The sequence below is a fragment of the Zingiber officinale genome, chromosome 4B (assembly GCF_018446385.1).
Source record: "Zingiber officinale cultivar Zhangliang chromosome 4B, Zo_v1.1, whole genome shotgun sequence".
Taxonomy (NCBI): Eukaryota; Viridiplantae; Streptophyta; class Magnoliopsida; order Zingiberales; family Zingiberaceae; genus Zingiber; species Zingiber officinale.
In genome coordinates, this window is record NC_055993.1 from 140,371,859 (window position 1) to 140,399,828 (window position 27,970).

At 37.5% G+C, this 27,970-nt stretch overlaps 1 protein-coding gene and 1 long non-coding RNA gene across 2 annotated transcripts; one reads left to right on the top strand and one right to left on the bottom strand.

The window, feature by feature from the left end:
- The first annotated feature begins 5,798 nt into the window (after positions 1-5,798).
- LOC121978775 (F-box/LRR-repeat protein 25-like) lies at positions 5,799-6,764 on the top strand. Its single transcript, XM_042531070.1, has one exon. It carries the CDS (start codon positions 5,808-5,810, stop codon positions 6,762-6,764), a length of 957 nt encoding a protein of 318 aa, XP_042387004.1. The 5' UTR covers positions 5,799-5,807.
- A 1,470-nt stretch (positions 6,765-8,234) lies between these two features.
- Positions 8,235-27,845, bottom strand: LOC121978050. Its single transcript, XR_006111122.1, has 2 exons — positions 27,746-27,845; positions 8,235-8,309 (listed from the first exon to the last, which is right to left on the bottom strand). It is a non-coding gene; the product is annotated as an uncharacterized LOC121978050 (long non-coding RNA).
- Between the last annotated feature and the right edge of the window lie 125 nt (positions 27,846-27,970).

A 27,970-nucleotide genomic window follows, 5' to 3' on the forward strand; every position in this document is an offset into this window, starting at 1 on the left:
GTATCTTAGTTTCTAGAATAAGTGACATACCATGTTTTACTGAGGTTAGGACTAGGTTCTGGACTTTTGGTTTCAGTCATGTGTATCGAGATTATCTGATACTTAGGTTTTATGCCATGACTGGCTTGTGTACCTCTATTTGTATATCATATATGATTCGTGTACCTAGACCTTGATTTTTGATATGTGCATATTGTTGGTACATATGTTATGGAAGGAGATATGTTTAGGATCTAGGTTGCTATACCATAGAGGACCTGTATGTCCTAGATCCGTGGATTGACCTACTGATACTGTGGTACCCATATTATGTATATATGGATTTTTCTATACTGATCAGGATATTCCATACTTATTATGTTCGTGACATAGGTTTTTTTCGATATTTTATCCGACTGTACTCTAGATTTTCGTACGTGACCATCGCTTTACAAGACCCATTTCAGATATATGGATATGGTTATGTTGATCGCTTTTGTTACGCATAATGACATGCATCATGATTGCATGTCGCGATTCGGCCCACTACGGTCGAGCCCATCGCCATTACATGATCGCACACACCCCCACCCGCTTTAGTGGTATATCGTGTGTGTAGCAGCTTCACTGCTTCTGGCTGTCATACGACCCGGTGGTAGCCGGCCTGATCGCCTTCTGTTCTCACGGCATTTAGTGTAGCAACAGAGTAGCCGCAGACGGTGGACTCGCTTCTCCGCTGGTCGTGACTCGTAGTAATGGCAGAGATACCTCCCGCCATCGTATCGGAGTTGAGAGCATCGAGCTCCCCATTTATGATTGGGGTCACAGACAGAGTATCCGACAAAGATCCCGCCCACCCTGGCCACCATCGTGAGCAAGTGACGACAGAGTGCACTATTGTCATTTCTACCCACCTCGGCCTCGCCATTCAGGCGAGAGGATCGACCGCGCGGGTGACCAGACGCATCATTAGATCATACGCATTGATGTATTTATATTATCGTGATTGTGGTTTCACGATTTGTCGCATTTTGGTCGACGATACCTTTGACCGCATACGTGATTATCGACACTTTCTGCCTCGACGACCCTTTGTCTCGGATAGAGTTCCCGTGAGTACATTCCTCGCCACCTTCGCTTTACATATTCCCTATATATATGATTAGGAAGCTGTATTCCATGTTTGTTGTTGTTAGATATATCTTACTACTCATGTCCATTGGTATTCGCTGAGTTGTTGAACTCACCCCCGTTGACACTATCTTTTTCAGGTACCAGGTTATTTATGGTGTCGCTTGGAGCATCCTGTCTGCTGGTCCCCACGTCACATCAGAAGACTTATCGGTTTCACGTATGTTTTGTTTGTTTTATGTATCAGTTTGTTTAGCTCTGTACTCCGGTTTTATTTTTGGAGTGTTGATGTTGTTATGTGGTATTTTGTATTTGTTGTTGGTTGTGTAAGCCTAGCCGGCTAGCAGTTTTTGTGCTTTGGTTAGTATTGGGTTTCTGTCATTTTCGTTGTGTTGGTTTTGTTCCAGCCATGTAGGCTGATGATATATATATAACTGCGTGGTTGTGTGTATATTCCAGCCGCCTGTGGCTGATGTATATTATGTCTGTAGAAATGATTCAGATTGTCACCGGTACAGGGGAGGTGCTACCGAAATTTCTTCGGACAGAGACTCCTCTGGGGCGTGACATATCGAATGTCAATTAATTAAATGAGTTACTGACAACTCACTAATTAATATCTAGCTTCAAGAGTAGAACCACTCAACTTCATTGTCATATCGGACTAAGTCCACTTGCAGGTTTACATGACAATCCTTATGAGCTCCTCAAGAGGGCATCATCAACCTATATTACTAGGACACAGTTTCCTTCTATAATTAACAATACACCATATAAATAATATCATTTCTCAACTTATCAGGCCTATTGATTTAACGAACTAAAAATCACCCATTGATAAATTAAAGAAATAAATACTAAGTCTATGTGCTTGTTATTATATCGGGATTAAGAGTACGCACATCCATAATGACAAAGATTTTGTTCTTTTAAGTAGTCAGTATAAAAAAAAAATCTCAAATGGTCATGCTCAATACACATATAATGAACTAGTGTAATTTTATAGTCAAGATAAACTAATACCAAATTACACTACAAACATTCAATGGTTTGTCTCAATCCATCTTGGTTGTGAGCTATTATTTATAATTTATAAGGAACTGATAACATGATCTTCTGTGTGGCATCACACATCATGTTATCTACAATATAAATTAAATGAGCAACTACATTTAACATAAATGCAGACATTTGATCAATGTGATTCTTATGTTCATACAAAAAGCTAGGCTTTTAGTATACATCCCAACATAAGTAGCATACCAGTTTGGCGCTATCAGTCTTCAGCAAATGTAGCATACCAGTTTGGCGCGCTATCTCTTCCGATTGACTAGGACTAGTAGGAACCCGAGGAAAGACTAGGCTCGCAGATGCTTCTAGCTTGGGTATCGGGTCGCTTCTGCTCGGGCTCGTTGGAACGGGAATGATAGGTGGTGTCACTAATATAGGAGGCACATCACGGGTGACTGACAAACTAATTGGTGGTTCTCTAGAAGGCTCCCTAATTGTAATAAAATAGGTTGGGAGGAAGGTCTCTCAGGTAGACAACCAATCGTCTTGGAGGCTCAGGGCACTTACCCCTCCTAATTCTCACCAGGGAGTCCGGTGCTTCGATCTCCTCACCGATTGGAGGAAGAGTCACTCTATCGATCGGGGAAGGAGTTGGATTTGCAATGGGTTAAGCGACCGAGTGAATAATATCTTCCGCTCACTCAATCACAGGTGGCGTTGCTTCTAAATCCACCTCAGAAGTAGTAGCTTCCCGGCTTGATGAGACAATCTTGAGGCCTATGCCCAAAGGCTCGCGAGGAGGAGGTAGGTTGTCCTCACTCGAAGCAGCACTAGTGGCGTCCAATGAAACTTCGAGAGTAGCCAGGGCCTGAAAGTCCGCTCGACCGACTTTCAAGAGCTTGCTCATTGATGAATTCAACATTGTATCTTCTGCAAAACAAAAAGGACAGTGAGTTAGTCCTTATAGAAGATGAAGATTACGAAACGCTTACCATGTGATTTCTCTAGATCGGTTACATTAGGACTTAAACGAGTCCGATAAAGAAGACCTTCATTTTAGATGATGATGGTGCAGTTGAAGCATATACTGACTAGCGTCTCTAATGCCCTTGATACTCAGGATTTTTCTTATATTTCCTGAGCGGTGGTGGTTCCAAGAGCTCTCCTCTCCAGCCGGCCAGGAAGTTGAAAGGGGTTGACGGTTTCAAGTAGAAAAAATTGTTCTTCTAGCTTTTGTGAGATGAAGGGCTACCTTCTAAAAATTTACATCCTGCTCGAGACATAAAATGAAAGACTCCTAGCTTAAGTCATTTTGGATGGAAGTAGTGGAAGACAGTGGGAGTGAGTGGGATGTTATATAACCAGAAAATTACAACCGCTCCACATAGAATTCTAATGGCATTGGGTGCCAATAGATGGAGAGAAATCTCAAAATACCTACATACATCGCTAAAGAACTCAGGAACAGAGAAGCGGAGGCCGCTCTCTACTTAGCTACAAAAAAATATGGTAAAACTAGCTAGCTGTATAGAGGACACGTGGTCTTCTCTAGGCACTCAAATCACATAATCTAGAGAGATGTCAAAATCTAATCTAAGCTCCCTTCTTAACTCCCCAGTTATGGAGAATTGCATGGTCTCATACCACGACATGAAGGCCATTGATTATCAGGGCTTGTAGAGACGAAAAAGAAAAAAGTAACAAACAAATGGGAGTGAGGGCTTACACAATAATAAGAGGTGGAGAACAGTTGAAGATGCAAATAGAGGTGGTAGCCGTCAAGGATTTGGATAGGGCTGATAAGGAAGACGAAATGTTTCAAAAACCCTAATATAGCAAGGATTCCTCAACGAGGACCGTTAGATCAAAAGTGGCTATAGAGGCAGGATTTATTTGACATCGTCAGATATGGTATAAACATTAGGAAGTGTGCATGATATACTCGCCTACGTTAACACTTTGGAACCACCAATAATCACATCACTTGATGTGACCACGATCATGACATGACCTCATTCCGGCAAGTGGCGACTCGAACGCGAGGTTATTGGTTCGCTAAGGATGACATGTCACCAATCATGACACACCTCATTAATGTGCGCCATGACTCATAAATGACCAAATCTCTCGGATTCTCTTGCATTAAATAGAGGCAAACACACACACACACACACTCTCTCTCTCTCTCCATGTGGGATCAATAATAAGCTTATAGCTTAGTTACATCTCTAGTCAGTCAGTCATATGCTTCCTTTGACTATACTAGAGGGGGATTTATGATGTGGCAATCTACAGAAGGTACCACATGGCGTCAAGAAGTCAACATACCAGATGATATATCAGGTGAAGTGATAGTCAAGGTCAATATCAAAAGGTGAAGATATCGCGTGACGCTTCGGTACCCTCGTCGCTTCGGTACTCTTTTGGGTTTTAGAAACCAAGTAATGGCTCAGGCATCCTATCAGCTCAGGAGGCTAATCCTAAGTCATCGCTTGAGATACTCACTGCACTAAATCTATGCATTATTATGGCCTTTATTAAATGTCTAAATTGATAATCATGTGTATTCATTATGTCCTTGTCAATTAGAGCCGTATTTAAAGTTCCGAGGCAAAAAATCTCTCATAATTAATGTTCATATAATTAATGAACCAATTATTAGTTCATCATTCTTTTGTAATAAATATATATCTCCTTATTAATGAAGAAGAAGAAAGGTTGAATAGAAAATTGTACAAAAGGATAATAATGAGATGGAAAAGAAAAAAAGGATCGGAAATAAAAAACGACTGAGTTTACTAGAAATGTATAAAAAGATAATAATGAGATGGAAAAATAAAAGGGATCAAAAATAAAAAATGACTGAGTTTAGTTTTGTATCTTCTTCTTCCTCTCCACCTCTTCTTATTCACGTATCATAGTAGTCATATCAAATCCTTTGCCAGCATATTGGAGAAGTCATCCTCGAGCTTCTCGAAATAAGATCAGTATTTTTTTAAAAAATAAACAAGATAATTAAGATAAGGGGAAACTAGTAGAGCCAAATAAACTTTATTTTACTCAAATTTATTAATAAGTCAATTAAGTCATTAAAATAATTTTTTTATAAATTGTTTTTTTAATAAATTTAATGATTTATATAGATGCTAATAATTTATTCTTTTCTCATAGTGTCTAGGAAACCTAACAAATAAAAAAAATATCATTTATTTGCGAACTAAAATTACATGAATATCCGAACATGAATAATAGTTTGTGTTAAAAAAATTTAAAAAGTAATGACAAATTAAATGTCTTTAATAATAATTTATATAAATCTAAATGTCTTTAATAATATTTTATATAAAATTCTATTTTTAAAAAATTAATATTTATTTTTTTATCCCAAAATTTTTTTGGGTCTACATCCTTGGCCTAGTTCATGCTTATTAAAAAAATTGATGCTGTACATTAGTCCCCGTACTGTTCATGCTTATCTAATACTCCTGTAAATATTGATTTATTATTTTTATATTAAATTGTAAAATTTGAATAAAATCAACAAAAAAAAAAACAGATATAGTAAAACTGTTTTTTCCGTTAATTATGATAAGTCAAGATATTTTACTATAAATAGAAATATGGTGGTTGAGATCGGCCCACCACACCTCATGACTCTAACGCCGCCGCGTCTTCCTCTCTTCTCCATGGACGATTTGAGTAGCCGCCGCCGCCGGTTTCGCCGGCACTTGCTGTCGTCGAAAGGGGAAGAAGACTACCTCAGTAATCTCCCGGACGAGCTTCTCATCCACATCCTTTCCTTCCTCCCCACCCTCGACTCCATCCGCACCTCCGTTCTCTCCCGCAGATGGCGTCACGTCTGGACTTCCGTCCCCGTCATCGACTTCTCCTACCTCCAGCTAAAGTCCACCATGATCAAGCGCTTCTTCGCTTCCCGCGGCGACGAATCTGCTTCTCGTCTTCGCCTATCCGGACCCTCGTTCAATTGTGATTTCAATTGTGAATCCAGCATGAGTCGTGACATCCTCATCTGCACAATGGTCGACTATGCCAAATCCCACGATGCCCGCCACGTGACTCTCCTCCGGTTCTTCTTTCAGTATCTCAGCGATTGTTTTTTCGACCAACTGTTCGTTTGGCCGTCGCTCGAATCCCTGAATATGGAAGTCATCGGCTGTAAGAATCGCACATTATTTAACTTTTCCAAATCCATCGTCTCCTTCAGATTGAGCAATCTCAAGACACTTTCCCTCGCACTCGGCCAAAATGCTATACATGACGAGAGCTTAGCGAAACTACTCTCGGCCTGCCCTGTTTTGGAAGAATTAACATTGAGTGCAAAATATTTTCAAGCCGCACGCCAACCCATTCAAATAGAAGCTCCAAATCTTCTCCGATTGACTCTGATTCCTACTCCATCCAAGCTCCAAATCAACTGCCAGAAACTCGAATACCTAAGCCTAAAGTCCGACGCCAATTTGACGCACTTGCATATCGAAGCACCCTCCTTGATCTCTGTTCGATTATACAATATTTGGCGCTTTAGAACATTTGCTCAGACGCTCTGCGATGTGACTACCGTAGCTATAACTTTGTCAGATAAACGTCTTTCAGACTCTACTCCGAGATTCTTGGTATGTTAATTTATTTATGCTCTTCTTCGATCTCCTAATTGTAATGCAGATCGTATTTATAATACTGATCATATATATTTTTGTTTGTTTCAGGAAAAATATAAGGCCGCGGTCCAAGGATTTCCCATCTTTCACAAACTGCTCGAGTTGAAGATCAAAATGTATGTCGCAGAAAAGTTCAGCTTGGACATCGTATTTGATCTTCTTCGATGCACGCCGAATCTGCAGTCGCTGGTTTTAACTGAGTGCGAAAAGGTTTGGATTTGGGATACTGATTTCGAAAAAGCATTATATTAACTTCTGCTTGACTGATCATCTTTAATTTTGGCACCATTTATCAATTTCAGAGACCGTGTGATGCTGAGGATTTCGACCAGTGGGAGAAGAATTCTTCATCAAGGATTAATGACCCCTTGGAACATCTGGAAAGGGTTTCGGTAAATATCAAGAGTGAAAGAATCCGGTCGACATTTCTAAAGATGCTATCAGAGACAGTTCCAGCGTGGGATCGAGTGGCAGTCACCTGCTAAATCTGGATTCAATCAAACAAAGATGTTGAAGGTGAATAATGGAGCAGAATGTATGTCAATGGAGCCACTTCTTTTTCTACAACAGTGTAATGGATGATCAATTTCTCACCAGCAAACTGGAGACAGCTTATTGACCTTGATTTGCAACATATGTACTGCAGAGAAAGGTTATTGGACTTTGATTTGCCAATGATGGAAAGAAATTGGAACCTAGTTGCTTTGCAATCCTACACATCCCTGAGGTCAAATCTCTTTGAAGTCTTTCAAAAAAGACAAGTAAGGAATCTTGAACACAGTCAAATTAACAATACCAATGTATCTAATCCAAGCATGATACTAACCCACAGTTTAGAAACTAAAATACATATGCACTATGACCACTACCAAAAGAAGTACTCAACCAGGTCTCTTAGGGCAAGCATAAGTAAATTGCCAAATAAAGAAACAAATTACAGCAAGGAAAACTAAGCCTTGAGGTAAACATAGGTAGACTACCATCATCTGTAGCCTTTTAGCCTCCAAAGCAGCATTATTAGCTCTTTGTTTTTCCAAGCAAGACTCCTTTTCATAGTGTTGGCTTTTATTCTCTCCCAACTCTAGAGCAACCTCTAACTGTTTCAACTGTGCTTTTAATTCACTAACCTCCATCCCTAAAGAATGTAAAAGATAGTAATCAAATATAATGCAGACAAGTCAACAAGCAACTACTTAAATTTGCCAATATGTAAGAAACAGACAACACAATGAAACCAAACTCATGAGGATGGACAAAGAGTTTCATAAAGTGAAACCACTAATAGTCTCCACAATATGATGAACTTGAAATTATCTTGAAGGATCAGTACATACTTCTGCAGTGCTGCAAATTTTTTGGGTATATCACTGAGAGATGAGACATCCGGCAGCTCTTTAACTCAACTTCCAATTTTTCCCTTCGCCCTTTTTCCTATATTAGTTTGTCCTTCAATAACTCACTATTAGTGTGAAATGCTTTAAATTTCCTAGCTTCTTGTACCTCTGCCTCCTGACAAAAGAGGGGTAAATTATTATTGCTTCACGATAAAACTGAAGAAAGATTTACAAAGGTAAAGATTAAGAAAATAGATGTAATAAGATATAAAAGGGAAAAGCAATTTGAAGAAAATGCCCTCTCAATTCTAGTAAAATAAGTCAAGGCACTTTGGAACTAGGTAACACCTTAAAGGGGAAAATATTGATGAATCAAGCAATACAAACAGACAAATAATCCAAAATTGCAATAGTAGATGCTATTAGATGAATAGTATGTATTGACGTTTATGAAATGCTCATGAAAGCAACAGAAAAGGATAAAAGAAATACAAGACATCAAACATGAACCAACAGAACCTCTGCAAGTGCTAGAGATAATGCAGAGAAACTGATTAAAGCGACAGAAGAAGCTTCATTAGCTTATATCTTAATGAATGTATATTGATCCCGTCCGGAAGCTGAGTCGGATAGAGGCTGACTGTGCTGTCGTTGGTGCTGACGGAAAGTCGTCGAGACGCCTGGTCGATCTTGCACCTACCGGAAAGGTTCTCACGAGCGGATGACAGGGGTGGTGACGGGGACGACGACGCGAGGGCTCTGCGCACACTCAGACAAGCCGCCTCTACGTCATAGACCAAAAATCAGGAGAAAAGTCCCCGGGTCAGGCCCTTCGACGCTCAAGTCAAGTACTTTTTCCCAAGAAACATAATGAAAGGACGAAAAATAAAAGACGAGAATCAAAAAACGAGTGAGCGTACCTGCGTAGAGACAAACCCCCCCTTTTTATAAGGCTAGAGGTACTTCTGGAGTATGACGGGTGTCAGGGAATGTCCGGTGTCATGATTTGTCTGGCGGTGAATGACACATGACATCTTCTTATAGGTTTAAGGAGGAATCGGTGGGCAGTGAGCCCTAAACTGTTAGTATATTCCCTGACATGCAGTGATTATTCTCTGGCGGTTTGTTACCCCTGACTTGCTTGTCATATAGTGTAGGCTCGCCCCGATCTGTTAACCCTCGACTGGGTCCTCGTACCTACAAATCTTGACCTGTATGCACAGACCTGTCTTTCCTGTCGCATTCCCTGACTTGTTTGTTGTCCCGTAAATCTAGACTTGTATGTCACACCCTGCATTTGCCCTTCGGTCTATCTCGGTAGATCCAGACCTGCGCCTACCGCTCTGTAAGCCTTCGTCCACATATCCTGACCTGTGTCTTGGCTCCGCGTATCCTGCTCTCCGAGTCTTGGTTCGTATATCCCGACCTGTACGCTTTGTCCGTGTATCCTATTCCACAAGTCCGTAAATTCTGACCTATCATCCTTGATTTGCCTATCCCGACCTGTACGCTCTGTCCGTGTATCCTGTTTCGTAAGTCCGCCAGTCCTGACCTGTCATTCTTGGTTTGCCTATCCTGACCTATACGTCTTGTCCGTGTATTCTGTTCCACAAGTCTGTAAGTCCTGACCTGTCATCCTTGGTTTGTCTATCCCGACCTGTACACTCTGTCTGTGTATCTTGTTTTGCAAGTCCGCAAGTCCTGACCTGTCATCCTTGGTTTGCCTATCCCGACCTGTACGCTTTGTCCGGTTATCCTGTTCCACAAGTCTGCAAGTCCTGACCTGTCATCCTTGGTTTGTCTATCCCGACCTATACACCTTGTCTGTGTATTATGTTCTGCAAGTCCGTAAGTCTTGACCTACCATCCTTGGTTTGTCTATCCCGACCTGTACGCTCTGTCCGTGTATCCTGTTTCGCAAGTCCGCAAGTCATGACCTGTCATTCTTGGTTTGCCTATCCCGACATGTACGTCTTATCCGTATATCCTGTTCCGCAAGTCCACGAGTCCTGACATGTCATCCTTGGTTTGTCTATCCTGATCTGTACGCATTCACTACAAGAATATATGCTTTTAATGGCATTTAAAAGTGTCTTCGTATACTACTTATACTGACACTTTTAATATAGTGACATTAAGTCAAAATGTCCTCTATAGTGATGTCGTCTAAAGTCTTATGACATTTCCTAGTGTCACTATAGCATAAAAATAGTCACACCACTAATGTTATGAATAATTGTTATAGTGACAAAAACAATGTCACTATAAGATTTGTAATGACATTGATACATGCCTTTATTATAGTAATAATATGACAAATTTATATGTCCTATAAAATCATTTAACAAGACACCTATAAGTGTCGTGAATTGTTTTTATAGTGACATGAAAAAATGTCCTTAATGATAATTTATAAGGTTAATTTAAAATGCCTCATTATGTAATTTGTAATGACACTTACAAATGTCTTCTATACTAGTCTATAATGTCTTCTATACTAATCTATAAGGACATTAAAAAAATATCATTAAAAGTTATTTATGATGACTTTTTTAAAAGTCTCCAATGGATTTGATGGTCTATTGTGACCTAAAAAATCCATATATTATGAAAGATGTCATCCATTTTCAATATTTTCATGATATAATATTCACGCACATAACAAATTAACATAAATACAAATAAAAAGTTTTAAAATAGAAATTAAAATGCTAATCAATAATTGTCATTAATTTTCTAATCCATAAGGATAATAAATTTGTCACATCAAAAATATCTATATACCAATTACAAATCTACCCAATGTATTTAGTTTTAGAACTAGAAAAAAATTAAGTCTCATAAAGCAAAACATAACCAAACTTGTAGTGCATCTTCATTCTTCAACCATCACATCTAAAACAAAATCCAATATTCTTGTCACCTACAATAAAAATTCATATATTTGTGTAAATAAAATAACATAAAATAAAGAGATTAAAATTTAATACCAAACTAGCAAATTTTTACCAAATGATAAACCGAGAAAATTCCACAACATCAAATATAATTGGTTTAAAAAGACACTAACATTTACCTTACTATTGTGCCACAAAACTCCAAATGCACTTAGTAGAAGTCTTCTTCATTAACTGCCAACTGTAAATATAATTGATATTGGTATAAAAAAGTGTCATAACATGATGGGCATATACAATAAATAGTAATTAATTAAAAAGTTACATATCATACCAGATGGCAAGGCCAAGCTATCATTCCTCCAAATGTATCCTCAAACCTTGTAAAAGATCATATGGCCTAATCAAACTCTCTTCCCGTTCTAAGACAACTAGAACTTGTATTTCACACCAATTTGGTCCCAATGTCTGTCTTCCTACTTCAGTATTTGGATCCATGCTATGAACAACTCCTTTTGCCACAATTTTCATCGAATCAAATAGACTTTTTATCGAGACAGAGCATCCAACCTAACAAGCCAAAAAGAGAAGGTCATGATGAAAACAAATATGGTATACCATCAACAGCAACATTTATGCTAAATAAGATTATACGTTATTACTCAATCTAACTGAATTCTCAACTTCTCAATAAGCAGCAATACACATACAAGAAATCAATAAATGACTAACTCATGATAATTATAATCTCACACAAAAAACATATATAGCTTGGAAGAAAGCAAACTAGATAAAGACTTTACCCTTAGAGATAAACTAACTGGATCAGAAAGTAATGGACTACTTGATAATGTTGTGTGTTGTATACTGTTGTAATTTGAACCAAGGTTTTGGTTTGATTGATTGCAAATCTTTGATTCTAACATTGCAATGTGTTGGCCTTGCTTTCTAACTTGTTCATCCATTTTTTCTAACTTTGTCCTTTGATCCATCACTATTCGATTGCATGTACTACGGCTTGGAACTTCTCCCCATAAATCAAATGGGTTAACACCATCACCAAACATACGTACTCGACCTGGTCTATCTGGTCCAATGATTTGAGCAAATATGTCATTTTGACCAACTTGATCATCCTCGTCTTCAGGAAGTTGATTTTCTAGTTCTTTCATTGCAGCCTTTACCAAAAAAACAAAAGTCATAATTTATACATAGACATGATGAAAACCAATATCTTTGAAAGTAATATAATTGTAGTTTATAATTAACTTACCAATTTTTCCGCCACAATGTTGCTTGAGGGGCTTCCATTAGCATGAGTAAAGCAAGCATGGAATAATTCGATTCGTGATGGAGGGCGTCCCCTTTCTTTTTCCTAAAATTACAGTTGTTAAAAGTTTGTAGATTCTAATGCATGTCAATTATAAGATTAATATGATAAATTACCAATTTTTGTTGCACTTGAGCAAAAGATCTTCTTCCAGTTGTCTGATTCATTATCTTTTGCTTCCGAGCAATCTTATTTTTTTCACTTCGTTCCTAATATATTAAATTCAAAAATTGATACACGATACAAAAGTAAAAATGAAAATTTTCTAAATAGATAAAATATTATATACCTTTGATTTTTTTGAATTCCACTGAATAACTAATTTCACATATTGCTCTACCAAAGCTCTGTTATCTCTTTCTTCCAGAAGAACTTGCATTGGTAACTCAGGATCATAATACTTCTTTTTAAGTTCTGACTTCCAATTTCTCCATTTTTTTGATATTGAACGTAGTGTCCAACTTTCTGTTCCAGGAGGAAGGTCATACTTTTCCTACACAGACATTTAGAAAATTTATCCAAATAATAAAAAATTATTTAATAATAAAATTATGCAATAACATTTCAATTACCTTTATAACATCTAACATTTTTTTTCTTATTTTCCATGGGCATTTTATGCCAATCTTCCACGTCAATTGGACAAAATTTACCATTTCTTGCCAAAGTACCTAAAAAATCAGCAAATTTATTTCTTCTTGATCCTATAGGGCGTCCCATACCATCACATTGGATCTTAATACGTGGCAGCGTACTAGGTCGACCCCAAATGTCTTTCATAACTTTATGTTCTCTTACTATCACTTTATATCATATTAATTAAACATAAAAATTATATATGCTAGACAAAATCTCATCATAAACAGAATCTCATCATATATCAACATCAATTTCAACTCCTGTAGCATCATCCCGAACTCAAACGATTTCTTCATGATCATGGTTGTCTTCAGGATTACAAATACAACTTTGAAGGTATGTATCAACATCTGCCACAGGTTGCATTTTATACTGTCCTCGTGCATCGGTGGTGATAATTACATGCCAATTACAATCAACTGGATCTTCCACATAAAAAACTTGCATGGCTTGGGATGCTAAAATATAAGGCTCGTTATGACGCTTCACATTTGTAAAATTGGCCAACATAATGTAAGACCGTTAGATTCGATAGAGGGGGGGTGAATATCGATTCGAAAATCTCGAGTTAAAACGCAGCGGAAAAGTAAGAAAATAAAGAGATGAACACGGTTGATTTTTACTTCGTTCGGAGCCTGTGACGACTCCTACTCGAAGGCCCGTACTCCTTGAGTACTTTCGTTGGGCAATTCACTAGCAATTCGGATAATTACAATTTACGTACAAATATTGCTAATGAAAGAAAAACAAAGCTATACCGACAAATAATGAATTAAAAGAAAACCGGAGTGAGTCGTCGGAGCTTTGTGAACGTCGTTGGAGCGCAGAGTAGCAGAGTGATTGAACTCAGAGTTCTCAGAACACAGATATTTTGAAGCTCCTGCCTGTGGCTTCTTTTATATGCTGCTCCGGGCGCCTGGATCCCTTCCGGGCGCCTGGAATGTGACGTAACCCTCCCAACCAGCATGCTCTAAGTGTCAACGTCGTCCCGGGATAACTTCCGGGCGCCCGGACCACCTTTTTCCAGAGCTTCCTACTCCTGCAAAACAAGGTTAGTCCGAGGCAAATAAAAAGAATCCTGCAAAATAGATTGTTAGCACATTTTATAAAATTAACAAAAGAAGTATGACTTAGATTCCGTCTTTCCGAGACCGGAATCTAGTCACGATCTCGACTTAGATATCCGAAATGGATCTAAGCCGGATCGACGCCTAATGTTCCCTTCCCGGGAACGCGTCCTCGCAGTCACTCCCCTCCAGTGACTTACCTCACTTACCTGCCAGACGTCCGGTCAGCCCGTCGACCCGTCTGGACTTCTTGCGTCGACCCGCCTGGGCTTCTCGCCAGCTATCCGGTCAGCCCGTCGACCTAGCTGGACTTCTCGCCAAGCGTCCGGTCAGCCCGTCGACCCGCTTGGACTTCTCGCCAGCTATCCGGTCAGCCCGTCGACCTAGCTGGACTTCGTGCCAGACATCTGGTCGGCCCGTCGACCTGTCTGGACTTCTCCTGCACACTTTATCAAAGTGTCAGACAACAACAGACTAACTTAACCTGATTTGTCATTCATCAAAACCTGGGTTAAATCGTTAGTGCTAACCGCACCAACAATCTCCCCCTTTTTGATGGAATGACAACCTGGTTTAAGTTAGTAAAAACATATGCAAGAAAAAATAAGCATTTAAAGGGTTTTTAAGTTAGTTTGTATTTTCAATTCTGGTTTAGCTAACTTAACCACCTAACTCTCCCCCTTTGGCATTCATAAAAAAAAATAAGCAAGATTAAACAAGCATAGTGTGGAGTTACTGTAGAAAGTTATTAATTTAAGAAACAACTTATTTTGGAAAATATCTATGTTTGATTCAAAATTCAAAGATACTGAAAAAGTGTAATCTTTAAGCCCAAATTAAAAGATAGGCAAGTTGCCTTGGGGGAGTCAAGTTGAATTTTGAAAAGTATAAGTTTAAAGTTAATCAAGTTTAACATTTCAAAAGTGTAAAATTTTTCAAATCAGGTTTTTCAAATTAGATTTTAAGTAACATTTACTTTTCAAATGGTAAATTCTAATTTTCAAACACTAAGTTGAATTTAGTTTTCAATTTTGATATTTTCAAAACAAAGCAACATTTTTAATTTTTCAAAAGCAAGTAAAATTTTAGTCAAAATAAATTTGCTAAGTTTGGAAAGTTTAATTTTCAAGCATATGTTACAAAACTGACTAAATTTAAATGTAATAATTTTTAATTGAAAATCAATTTTAAAAATTAGGTGGGATTTTTAAACTTCCAAACTTTTAATTAATTTCTCCCCCTGAACCTGATATCTAAGATAAAGCTTTTGAAAATATTTGCTAAGAATTTTTAATATAAGATTTTCAAAGTAATTGGAGTAGAATTTTCAAAAGAAATTTAAAAAAACGCTTTAGTTAATCCTCCTGAATTTGATACTCAAATTTACATAGCTGTCTAACCAATTAGTTACTAACTAACTATCAGAAAATAGCAGTTTTCACTTGGTTAGTCAGATTAAGTTGATTATAAGCAGTCAGTGTTTGACTTGACTGATGAGCTTAATCTGATTAATATCTGAGTTGTATTTAACGTCCAGACTTATGCCGATGCACTGATATAAGCATCTTAAGTCCAGACAGTTGACCTATGCATCTCACCCCTTTCTATGTTTTTCAAACACAAGCAAGGTAAACCTAAGGTGTTGGTGAGATGCTCAAAACTAATCCTATGGGTACATGCTTTCTAAGGATTCAAAAACTAATCTAAGGCCAAAACTGTTTTTGAAAATCTAAAAATGGAAAGTTTTGAAAACAGACAAGTTTAACCTATAATTTGATGAAACCATTTTTGAGAGTATTTTTGAAATTTCCTAGTCTATTGAGCACATCCCTAATTGTCGTCGTAAGTTGCTAAATTCACTTTCAGGGAGTGGTTTTGTAAAAATGTCAGCTAAATTTGATTTAGACTCAATGTACTTGAGTTCAATATCACCTTTAGTAACATGATCCCTGATGAAGTGGTGCCTAATTTCAATATGTTTGGTTCTTGAATGATGCACAGGATTCTTGGTTAAGTTAATTAAACTTATATTGTCAATTAATACTTTTATATTTGTGATATTTAAGTTGAAATCTTTTAGAGTATGCATCATCCATAATAACTGTGCAACACATTCGCCTATAGCTATGTATTCTGACTCAGTTGTAGATAGTGCAACACAGTGTTGCTTTCTACTAAACCAGCTGACAAGGGATGGACCAAGTAGTTGGCATCCACCACTTGTACTTTTGCGGTCTAATTTGCATCCGGCATAATCTGAGTCAGAATATCCTATTAATTCAAAGTTGTTGGTCCTAGGATACCAAATTCCTACATTTGTGGTTCCTCGAAGGTATCTAAAGATTCTTTTGACTTGAGTCAAATGAGATTCTTTAGCACAGTTTGGTATCGAGCACACATACTAACTGCAAATAAAATGTCGGGTCACTTGCAGTTAAGTAAAGTAGACTACCTATTGCGCTCCGATAATGTTTTAAGTCTTGATTTTCCATTAGGATCATCATCTAGGATTGTGTTTACTACCATAGGTGTTTTTATTTCTTTAGTATTTTCCATTCCAAATTTTCTAAGTAACTCCTTAGTATATTTTTGTTGATAAATATAATTTCCTTCATTTGTTTGTTTGACTTGTAACCCTAGAAAATAAGTTAATTTTCCTACTGGACTCATTTCAAATTCGTGTTCCATTAGGTTTGTAAATTCGTTTAAAAATTCTGAGTTTGTTGAACCAAAGATGATATCATCTACATAGATTTGAGCTATAAAAATATCTTCTTTTATTGATTTCACAAATAGTGTTGGGTCAACTTGACCTTGGTTGAACCCTTTAGAGATTAAGTAAGAGGTTAGTCTTTCATACCATGCCCTAGGTGCCTGTTTAAGTCCATATAATGCCTTTTTTAATTTGTAGACATAATCAGGGTGTTCTAGGCTTTCAAAACCAGGTGGCTGACCTACATAAACTTCTTCTTTTATTAATCCATTAAGAAAGGCAGACTTGACATCCATTTGGTATAGTTTGAATCCTTTATGGGCTGCATAGCTTAGTAACATTCTAATGGACTCTAGTCTAGCTACCGGGGCATAAGTTTCATCATAGTCAAGTCCTTCAACTTGACTGAACCCTTTGGCAACTAACCTGGCCTTGTTTCTAGTAATTTCTCCAGTTTCACTTCTGATTCTTTTAATTTTTATGCCTTTTTCATTTTCAATTTGTTTGCAGAAATTTGTAAAAATTTCAAAGGTTTCATCTTTATTTTTTAAGAATTTGACCCAAGTGAACCTAGAATAGTCATCTATTATAACTAAACAGTATAGACTTCCATTTATTGATTTAACTCCATGGGAGTCAAATAGGTCTAAGTGTAAAAGTTCTAGGACTGAGTTGGTTTGGGATTCATTAATTGGTTTGTGGGTAGATTTTGTTTGTTTGCCTTGTTGACAAGCATTACATATCGTTAAATCTAAGTTAGGTAATTTTGGTAAGCCTCTAACTAGACCATTTAATTTACTTATGTTTCTGAAATGTGTGTGTGACATTCTTCTATGCCATAACCAGGTTTCTTCTTTTTGTGTTAAATAACACTTGACTGAAGAAGTGGTTAAGTTAATGGCATAGATATTGTCTTTTCTAAAGCCTTTTAGGCTTATAGTTGGATTATCTAGATGTTTGATCAAACATTCTGTGGATAGAAATTTTACCTTATACCTAGTGTCACATAATTGACTTATGCTCAGAAGATTGTATTTAAAATTTTCAACAAGTAGAACATTTGTAATTATGAAATCTATTTTTAATTCAATATTACCTATACCAATTACCTTGAGTTTACCGTTGTTTCCAAAGGCAACTATTCCTAGGCTTTTGTAGGTTAATTGAGTGAACTTGGTGTGATCTCCAGTCATATGTTTGGAGCAACCACTGTCCAAAATCCACTTGGTTTCCTACAACAAGTAGGATTTTTATGTTAGTCTTAGTTTATCAATTTTTAATCAATCATTATTTAAAAAAAATCTTAATTTTAAAATTTTGAAATTAATTTAAGTTTAAAATTTTGAAGTTAATTTTAAGTTTAAAAATAAAATTTTGAAAATAATTAGAATTTTGAAAATTAATTTTAACCTTTATTCATCTCACCTGATCTATATTATCAATCAGGGAATCCTATGATTTTGTGAGATGAAATTGGTTTGATTACAGACTCTTGGTTTAACTTGTGTTAGATTCAGACTTAGCTTTGGTTTCCACAAATAGGCATTCTTCGGATAAACTTCTAAGCTTGGTGAGTCACAAGGACATCATTAGAAGTAACCAACCTTTCGAGGTTTTCCGAATAGTCCTATCCACGGAACTTAGTACTAAATCTCGGTCTAACTGGTTAGGATTCGTTTAAGGGTAGCTTCGGTCAGTTCCACTTGGCCAAATGCACCAGATCGAAGCCATATCTTTCTAGACATGCGATGCCCAAGCTTCCCTAACGTACTATCATCCAAAAACTTCACCAGTACCATGATTCCAGTTAAACTTGGTCTCTCTTTAACTAATCCTAATTACCCTGCCGGGTTAGTTTGTTTTGGGTTACCCTGTCGGGTATGTTAGTTTTGGAGGTGCCAGCTATTCTGGAGCCTCCCCCTGAATTATTGGCCATTAGTTTAGATTTTGGTTTTAGGTTTGTATCGATTCTTTTTATAGTTATAATCAACTTGGTGATAATCTAAATTTTGTTGAGTTTTGAATTTTGATTTTAATTTAGATTTATATGTTAGTTTTTGATCTGATTTATTCAAGTTTATATAATGTATTTTATCTTTAGGTATATAGAATTGATTAAGTCCTACTTGCGTGGTTAAGCACGCTTTCGGGACCCAAGCTTGTTTAGTTGCTTTGTGTTGGGTTAATAATGATTTAAAGGTTTTGTTTGAGTTTGACTTATATCCAAGTCCGGTTTTATTATAGCATGCCTTTTGGTTATTTAGAATTAAATCTAAATTTTTAGATCTTGTTGTGAATTTTTCCAACATTTCCTTTAACTTATTAAGTTCATTTTTTAATGATAAATTCTCCTCCTCAAGTGTTCGATCTTGAGTTTGATTCGAATTTTTTAATTGTTCCTTGAGGTTTTGATTTTCCTCAAGAAGCGATTTATTTTTATTTTCCAATTTAACTAATTTTTTATTCAAACACGAGATAATTCTAAAGAATTTACGATTTAAGTTTAGGTATACCTCTTTGGAACCTTCGGAAACGAGTACGGACTCGTGGCTCGATTCGGGTTCGGACCCGTCTTCCGATTCTCGTCTTCCGTTTCAGCTTCACGAGCCATCAGCGCGAGGTGACTTTGGTGCTTTTCTCCTTCCGATTCGTCCGAGGAGGAATCGTCCCATGTTGCTTTGAGGGCTTTCTTCTTGTTGACTTTGGTTTGTCAAGTTTCAATCTTGGGCATTCGTTCTTGTAGTGCCCTTTTTTATACCGAAACATGTGACATTTCTTGAGTCGGCGAACTGATCTTCAAGATCATGTTTGCTGAAGCTTCTCTTTTCCCGGTGAACATTTTCCTTACCAGTTCACCAGGTGTTCTTCGCCTTCGGAGTCTTGATCGGAATCTTCTTGGATCGGGCTTGTTCTTCTTTTCTTTAGAGGAACCCGCAAATAAAGCTACACCTTTCTCGACCCGCGTTAGTTTGCTCATGAAGTTCTAATTCACAAGAGAGTTCGTCCAATTTTAATTTAGATAAATTTTTGAAATTTTGTAGGCATCTACGATTGATGCCCACAAATTGTTTCGCGGAAAAGCATTTAACGCGTACCTGATTAAGTCTCGGTTCTCCATTTGGTGGCCTATCGCGTGGAGACCGTTGAGGATATCTTTGACCCTCGCGTGGAGCTGACTTGCCGTTTCTCCTTCCTGCATTTTTATATTAAAAAATTCTATTTAACAACAAATCTCTCTTTGTTACCTTCGCGTCGCTTCGTGCAGCTCGATCGCTTTATCCCAAAGCTCCTTAGCGTTTGATGCGGTCCGACCCGGTTCATTCTTCTCGTGTTAGTCCGCAGTAGAGTATTGATGGCTTTGTTTTCAATTGATGCCTTTTTCTTCACATCATTTGTCCAGTCTTCAGGGTCTAGTATGTTCCCGGAGTTGTCTACTGGAATTTTGTAAGCCCTTGTGACGCTCATCCATTGGTCGTAGTCTGTCTTCATGTAGACCTCCATTCTCCTCTTCCAGTACGAAAAGTCATAGAGGAGGACGTACTGTGCTGAAGCCTTCTTGTTGAGACATCATAACCTACACACACGAAATTAACTGGAAAAATATCCCAAGACTTCGTCTTGGATTAGTAGTGCGGGAGAAACAGAAATTTTAAGTTGGTGTTGCACCAATTTAGATTTTAAATGCAAAAAAATCTTCCAAAAAGATAATAATATCAGTTTTTAAAAAAAAAAAATTCACCCCCTATCTGTTTGGTGGTTGCACCAAATCAGAGCGGAACCTCGCTCTGATACCACTTGTAAGACCGTTAGATTCGATAGAGGGGGGGTGAATATCGATTCGAAAATCTCGAGTTAAAACGCAGCGGAAAAGTAAGAAAGTAAAGAGATGAACACGGTTGATTTTTACTTCGTTCGGAGCCTGTGACGACTCCTACTCGAAGGCCCGTACTCCTTGAGTACTTTCGTTGAGCAATTCACTAGCAATTCGGATAATTACAATTTACGTACAAATATTGCTAATGAAAGAAAAACAAAGCTATACCGACAAATAATGAATTAAAAGAAAACCGGAGTGAGTCGTCGGAGCTTTGTGAACGTCGTTGGAGCGCAGAGTAGCAGAGTGATTGAACTCAGAGTTCTCAGAACACAGATATTTTGAAGCTCCTGCCTGGGGCTTCTTTTTCCGGGCGCCTGGAATGTGACGTAACACTCCCAACCAGCATGCTCCAAGTGTCAACGTCGTCCTGGGGATAAAACTTGCCTCCGGGCGCCCGGACCCTCACTGTTTCCTACCTGCAAAACAGTGTTAGTCCGAGGCAAATAAAAACCCTGCAGCACAGATTGTAAGCACATTTTTATAGATACGCTAAGTAATAAAAATTAACAACAAGAGTATGACTTAGATTCCGTCTTTCCGAGACCGGAATCTAGTCACGATCTCGACTTAGATATCCGAAATGGATCTAAGCCGGATCGACGCCTAATGTTCCCTTCCCGGGAACGCGTCCTCGCAGTCACTCCCCTCCAGTGACTTACCTCACTTACCTGCCAGACGTCCGGTCAGCCCGTCGACCCGTCTGAACTTCTTGCCAAGCGTCCGGTCAGCCCGTCGACCTAGCTGGACTTCTCGCCAAGCGTCCGGTCAGCCCGTCGACCCGCTTGGACTTCTCGCCAGCTATCCGGTCAGCCCGTCGACCTAGCTGGACTTCGTGCCAGACATCTGGTCGGCCCGTCGACCTGTCTGGACTTCTCCTGCACACTTTATCAAAGTGTCAGACAACAACAGACTAACTTAACCTGATTTGTCATTCATCAAAACCTGGGTTAAATCGTTAGTGCTAACCGCACCAACACATAAAACCATCCTCGTCTAGTTTTAGTCGTTTGCCTTTGGAGACCCAATCACATTCAAATAAAACAACTCTTCGACCTCCCTCGTAATCTAACTCAATCACATTTTGCAAAATTCCATAATAATCAAGTTCACTTGATATTGGATTCTGATCTCTAATACTTGAATAACTTGAAGTAGTAGCCCGAACAATAACACCACAATTCTGAGTTTTCCTCTTGCGTTCCACTTCTTTTGTATGAAACCTAAATCCGTTGGAAAGGAATTTTTCATATCGTATCCCTATGAAATTCGGACCTCTGGCAAGTGATTTCAGATCATTTGATATTGGATCATCCTGGGAAGGATTTGTATTTTCGATCTATCACAAAAAAAAAAAAGATAAAATATGTATAAAAATCATAATATATAACTTTAATGACAATTACACCACAAACTTACATGTTTTGCAAACCAAGATGCAAAAGACTCACTATGCATACGTTCAATCTGGTGAGGTGGAAGACCAGAATGACTAAGATTCAAAATCCGACGGTGTTCACTGAAATTAAGAATAACGATTTGATAAACATTGATGATTATATATTTAAACTCGATGAAATATATATTAACATACTCTATATAAGATTGTACGTGATGACAGTTGAATAACACATATTGATGTGCCTTCTTTAATGTCTCATCATCAAACTTAGTTGCAATGGCCTTTCCAAGTGCATAACCAGAGGCTGTAAACACGTCCAATGCAAATGTTGAACCGATAGTTGTATCATTATTTCTCGTTGATTGATTGAATCTTGTCTCTACATAATCAGCTAAATATAAAGAACAGAATGTCAAACATTCCTCAGCCAAATACCCCTCAGCAATGGATCCTTCTGGTCGACTTCTATTTCGAACATATGACTTCAATGTCCCTAAGTACCTTATATCAAAAATATAAATTTTATATTATTGAGTGAAAATAATAATTTAAATAAAACAATATCAATAAGAGAATTGTTTATTACCTTTTAATTGGATACATCCAACGATAATAAACTGGTCCGGCAAGTTGTACTTCAGTAGCCAAATGTACAATCAAATGAATCATTATGTCAAAAAATGACGGAGGAAAAATTTTCTCGAGTTGACAAAGAATCACCGCAATGTCTTTCCTCAGACGAACCACATCAGTAGGAGAAATTACTTTACAACATAGCTCTCTGAAATACCTACACAATCTGATCAAAGGATTCCGAACTGATTTAGACAAAGTTTTACGTAGTGCTACCGGCAACAACTGTTGCATCAAAATATGGTTGTCATGACTTTTTAGACCAATTAATTTTGCTGGTTTCAGTTGAACGCATCGTGAAATGTTAGATGCATAACCATCTGGGACTTTAACTTTTTTCAAAACCTTGCAAAATTTACCTTTCTCTTTTTTCCCCATTGAATAACAAGCTGGAGGTAGGTAAACTCTACTCGGTCCCTTCTCAATAGGATGAAGTTCTGATCTTATCCCAATTTCTTGCAAATCAAGACGTGATTTAATATTATCTTTCGTTTTCCCTTCCATATCTAGCAATGTCCCACAAATTGATTCGCACACATTCTTTTCAATATGCATAAGATCAAGATTGTGACGTATCACATTATCTTTTCAATATGGTAAAACGAAGAAAATACTCAGCTTTTTCCAATTGAATGGTAGTTCTGGATTATCATCAACTATTTTTCCAAATTTCAATTTAAAATTTTTTAACTCATTAATCACTGTGTCTCCTGAAAGTATTGGTGGTGGTCTTCCATACTCTTCTGTGCCATCGAAATGTTGAGAATCTTTGCGAAACTCATGATCACTGTTTAAAAATTTGCGGTGACCCATATAGCAATATTTTTTACCATTTTTTAACCACCGTGAATGTGTAAATTTGTGGCACACCGGGCATGCAAATTTACCCTTGGTGCTCCATCCAGATAGGGTTGCATATCCAGGAAAATCACTTATCGTCCATAGTAATGCAACATGCAATTTAAAATTTTGTTTTGTTGATGCATCATATGTTTGCACTCCTACTTCCCACAAATCCTTCAAATCTGCAATAAGGGGCTGCAAGTAGATGTCGATGTTATTTCCAGGAGCAGATGGACCAGGTATTAGCAATGATAATATAAAGTATGGTTGTTTCATACACATCCATGGTGGAAGATTATAAGGCACTAAAATGACTGGCCACGTACTATGCACCGCACTCATATTTTTAAATGGATTAAATCCATCTGAAGCTAATCCTAGCCTTATGTTTCTAGGATCCTTCGCAAATTCTGGGTGGTTATGGTCAAACGTTTTCCAAGCTGGGGAATCAGCTGGGTGTCGCATGTAACTGTCTTTTATGCGAGATTCAGAATGCCATCTCATATGGACGGCCGTTTTGTAGGACATGAACAAACGTTGTAACCTAGGCTTTATTGGAAAATACCATAAAACCTTACATGCAACTTTCCTCTTGTCACCAGTAGGATCATCTTCAGATGTTTCCCATCTAGGCTCATTGCATGTTTTACAGAGAACTCTTTCCTTGTCCAACCCCCAGTACAAAGTACAATCATTAGGGCAAGCATCGATTTTTTCATAACCAAGTCCTAATTGCTTCATCAATTTCTCTGCTTCATAATATGACTTTGGTAAATCTTTCATGGCATTTGGAAATGCTTCTCTCAACAAATCCAAAAGCATATTAAAGACTTTATTGGTCATTTTTCCAAGACATTTTAAGTGAAGCAAACGAATGATGAATGCAAGTTTTGAGAATTTCTTACATCCGGGATATAACTCCTTTTGTGAATCATCAATTAATTTATAGAATTTCTCGGCCTCCCCAAACGGAATATCTTTATCCTTTTCAAATCCTGCTGTGTTGATTGTACTACCATCGTGTTGTTGGACCCCAAAAGCATCATGAACTAGTCCCTCCATGTTATCTACATCATCACGAGACAGAACCGAACTAGATATTGAAGGTGCACTACATGCTATCTCTCCATGAGCAACCCAGTGAGTATAACCTTTAATAAATCCATCAACCGTCAAATGATCATAAGCCTCCTCTCTTGAAACACATATGCCAATCTTACATCTTGCACAAGGACATGCAATTGTTCCATTTATGTTTGCATTAGAAAATGCAAAATCTAGAAAATTCTCAAGTCCTTTTCTATATTCCTCGGTTTGTCTTGGTAAAAACATCCAACCTTTATCCATCACAATTCCAATAAAAATATGTACTAAAACTGGTTCAACAAAAAAATAGATTCAGTCAAAAAATCAAAAAACTTAACAACCAATATAGTAACTAAATAATCTATCTGTAAACAACTCAAAAACACTAAATATTTTATATATAAACTGCAAACATGTTATTAAATAGATTCAGTCATTGTGATAAACATGATAAGTCAATAAGATAACATGATTTCAATATCTCAATAGATGTATGTTTATTTTTAATTCTAAAAACATAGAAGAGTCCATTATCCATTCCTACAAGCTAAATTTAATTTTTAAAAATCATGATAGTACAGAATGTTTTTATACTTGTTATTAAAGAGAAAAGTTTCTAGAGCATAATGGATTTGAGTGATGAGGAAAAGTCAAACTTGTTGGAATGTGTACCTGAAGATTCTTTGATAGAGTCGAAAGCTTGTCAACTTGTTTCTCGATTACTTGAACCTAGCAGAAAAAACAAGCATCAAGCTCTTTAACAGCTCAACTATGATATTGCATACTTCATAAACTTAATGTTGTAGACTTGGCACCTGCTTAAAAAAGACTTCCAGTCCCTGTTCTGCAGCACTAACTGGAGGCTGCTGTCCTAATTCAATGTCGGCATCTCTTGAAGGCTCTCCTCGAGGGAGTTCGAAAGAATCCTACCAAAATAATTGAATAGTAATACCTCAGTTCATAATATATACATTCTCTAGAGAAAAGAATAAGAGTGAAATATTTCAGAATGTTAGAATTGGCATTCATTTGAAAAATTATCTTCTCAAGCAATTGAGAAAAAACTGACAACTATTTACCAGCTGAGATAGAATAATATACATGTTTGTTTGTGTAGCAATATCCAAATAGAAAAAAGTTCAACCACTAGTAAAAATGAAGTATGTTGTCATCAAACTTATCATATATTTCTGAATGCCTTGACAAAAAAATTGTCTCCATATGAAGAGCAATGCAGTTGGCTAGAATTAGACTATTTTGGATCTTTAAGAACTAGATGCATTTATTTAGTGATGTATGGTAGACATATTGAACAAAAAGATATTTGCCATTGGAATAGTGCAAGCTATTTAAATTGTTGGTGATAGGTTTATATAGAAACAAGAAAAACAAGAATTATATTACTGCTTTTACACAATGTGAAATTGTGAACCATCAGGACACTGTCCAATATTTCCATCAGCAAATTGTGAACCCGACTATTTGGATTCAGCTACATGAATGCTATAAACCATTAAGTACTATGTAAAAATATAACACCGGTAGATTTTAAATCAATTAAATTAATTTTTTGATAGATTGACTATGTTGTATATCTATGTTTCATAATTGACGTGCCCATTCCACAAAGAACCAAAACCTTGATGTAGATTTGAGAGTAGTAACATGCTACAGCATTTCTAGGAAAGGGCTGACAATAGCAAATATGTTAAAAAATCAGGATAGAAACTTTTCTTGTGGTACCAAAATTTATCCACTATTCTCTCAGGATAGAAACTTCATTCATTAATAGGATGGTGAGTTTAGAAAGAGGACCTCACTATAGCTGTCAAAGTTTTTCATAACTTAATGGCTGACAATGTTATCTAATGAAGAATCATGAATGGTGTGTCAATCAACAAAACAAACAGATTGCAAAAGAATAAATGTTTTACTAACTAATGTCTTCTTATAAGTATCACTAGTCCTTCTCAACTCAATAATACAACAAAAAATAACACAGAAATCAAGTCAACGAAAGTAGAGAAGAGAGGTAGATACTGAAATCAACCTTAATTAAAACTTCCTTCAAACTAAACATATTGAAGCAAGATGTGGTTTCACAGAAATCACCAAAAATCAACAAGAAATCAACCTCTTTACCACAAAAATTCACAGCAAGAAACAAGAAAACCTTCAAAGGAAACAGAGCGCATAAATAGTTAGCTTGCAACCTAGGGCTTCAGATCATGAAAAGAGGAAAGAATAGGACCTTGGCGTCACAAGCAAGAGGGCAGACGGCGCACAGACACTTGCAACCTAGGGCTTCTGATCACAAGACGCTAGAAGAGGAAATAATAAGGGCTCGGTGTTGCAGATGACGGGGTGGATGACAAAGGGGCAAGCGGACGACGAGGCAGGCGGCGCAAAGGATGTCGAGGCAGGCGACAGAATACGGGGCAGGCGCCGCAAAGGATGTCGAGGCAGGCGACAGAATACGGGGCAGGCGGCACAAAGGATGTCGAGGGTTCGGCGAGGATCGGGCAGGGACGATGATCGTCGATGGAAATATTGAAAGAGGGAAGAAAAATTAGGGATCGGGATATAGGAAACTCGCGGCGCGGCTGAGTGCTTTGTTGGAGGGAGTGAGGAAAAAAATTGGCGCGCAGTAAAACATTACATTACATTTATTAAGTGTCATAATAATATACCTAATTAGATTTTAATTTTATTAATTTTTCATTTGTAATCAATGTCATTATATATATAAAACAACTACATTTTTAAATAAATGTCATGAAGAAAGTGTCAGGAAAGCCATTTTTTCTTGTAGTGATTGTCCAAGTATCCCGACCCACATGTCTTACCTTCCGAGTTCCTACTCGACCTATAGGTCTAACTCCGGAATGCCACTTATGTTCGACTAGGACCATCCTGTAACCTGGCCCTTGGAACCCACGTAGGCCGGATTTTTGACCTCCACGTAGACCGGACTTTTGGCCACCACGTAGGTTTGACTTCTGACCACCACGTGAGCTGGACTTTTGACTGCCTCGTGGGATTGACCTCTGACTATCCCAAGGGCTTAACTTCCGACCATATCTATTGTCCGACCCCATTATCATACACCGTATCATATATCACTCACATAGCCTCGGATCTGCTCTTGTAAATATTTGACCAAATTCTTATCTTCTGAGGAAGTACTTTCCTGCGATGGAATGGGATATATTGCAAGCTTTTTCTCCAGAGCATTCTTCTCACAAAGACACTGACAAGAAGGTCAAAATCATATCTATTTACAAAATTGTTGATTAAAACGATCAAGCCAAGACTATTTATATGGATAAGACAGCTAAGAAAAAAATACTCA

Coding starts and splice junctions, on each gene's coding strand:
- LOC121978775 (XM_042531070.1), top strand. CDS start 5,808: ATGGACGATTTGAGTAGCCGCCGCCGCCGGTTTCGCCGGCACTTGCTG.